Source organism: Meleagris gallopavo, unplaced genomic scaffold (genome assembly GCF_000146605.3).
Source record: "Meleagris gallopavo isolate NT-WF06-2002-E0010 breed Aviagen turkey brand Nicholas breeding stock unplaced genomic scaffold, Turkey_5.1 ChrUn_random_7180001888859, whole genome shotgun sequence".
NCBI lineage: Eukaryota > Metazoa > Chordata > Aves > Galliformes > Phasianidae > Meleagris > Meleagris gallopavo.
In genome coordinates, this window is record NW_011152617.1 from 1 (window position 1) to 665 (window position 665).

The window sequence follows — 665 nt, forward strand, 5'->3', positions numbered from 1 at the left end:
CGACGTGGGACAGATGTCACCCACCGGGCCACCGGCGTCACCCTGCGGGCCACCATCGCTCCTGGGACAGACGTCACCTCACGGGCCACCAGGGTCACCCTGCGGGCCACCGATGTCACCTCATGGGCCACCGATGTCACCTCATGGGCCACCGATGTCATCCAACGGGCCACTGTCGCTCTTGGGACAGATGTCACCCAGTGGGCCACCGATGTCACCCAGTGGGCTACAGGCGTCACCCAACGGGACGTTGTCACCCAGCGGGCCACCAATGTCACCCGGTGGACTACAAGTGTCACCCAACGGGCCAGTGTCACCCAGTGGGCCACCACTGTCACCCAGTGGGCCATCAGTGCCACCCAACGGGCCACCAGTGTCACCCAGCGGGTCATCGGCGTCACCCAGCAGGTCATCAACGTCACCCAGCGGGCCACCAGTGCCACCCAACGGGCCGATGTCACCCAACGGGCCACCAGTGTCACCCAGCGGGTCATCAGTGTCACCCAGCGGGCCACCAGTGCCACCCAATGGGCCGATGTCACCCAACGGGCCACCAGTGTCACCCAGCGGGTCATCAGTGTCACCCAGCGGGCCACCAGTGCCACCCAATGGGCCGATGTCACCCAACGGGCCACCAGTATCACCCAGCGGGCCACCAGTGCCAC

The 665-nt window shown here is 66.5% G+C and overlaps 1 protein-coding gene across 1 annotated transcript; it reads left to right on the forward strand.

The window, feature by feature from the left end:
• Positions 1–6: 6 nt before the first annotated feature.
• LOC109364670 (basic salivary proline-rich protein 1-like) lies at positions 7–661 on the forward strand (the record flags this gene model as incomplete). Its single annotated transcript, XM_019611303.1, has 1 exon — positions 7–661. A coding segment is annotated over exon 1 (648 nt), but the record flags the coding sequence as incomplete, so codon positions are not given.
• Between the last annotated feature and the right edge of the window lie 4 nt (positions 662–665).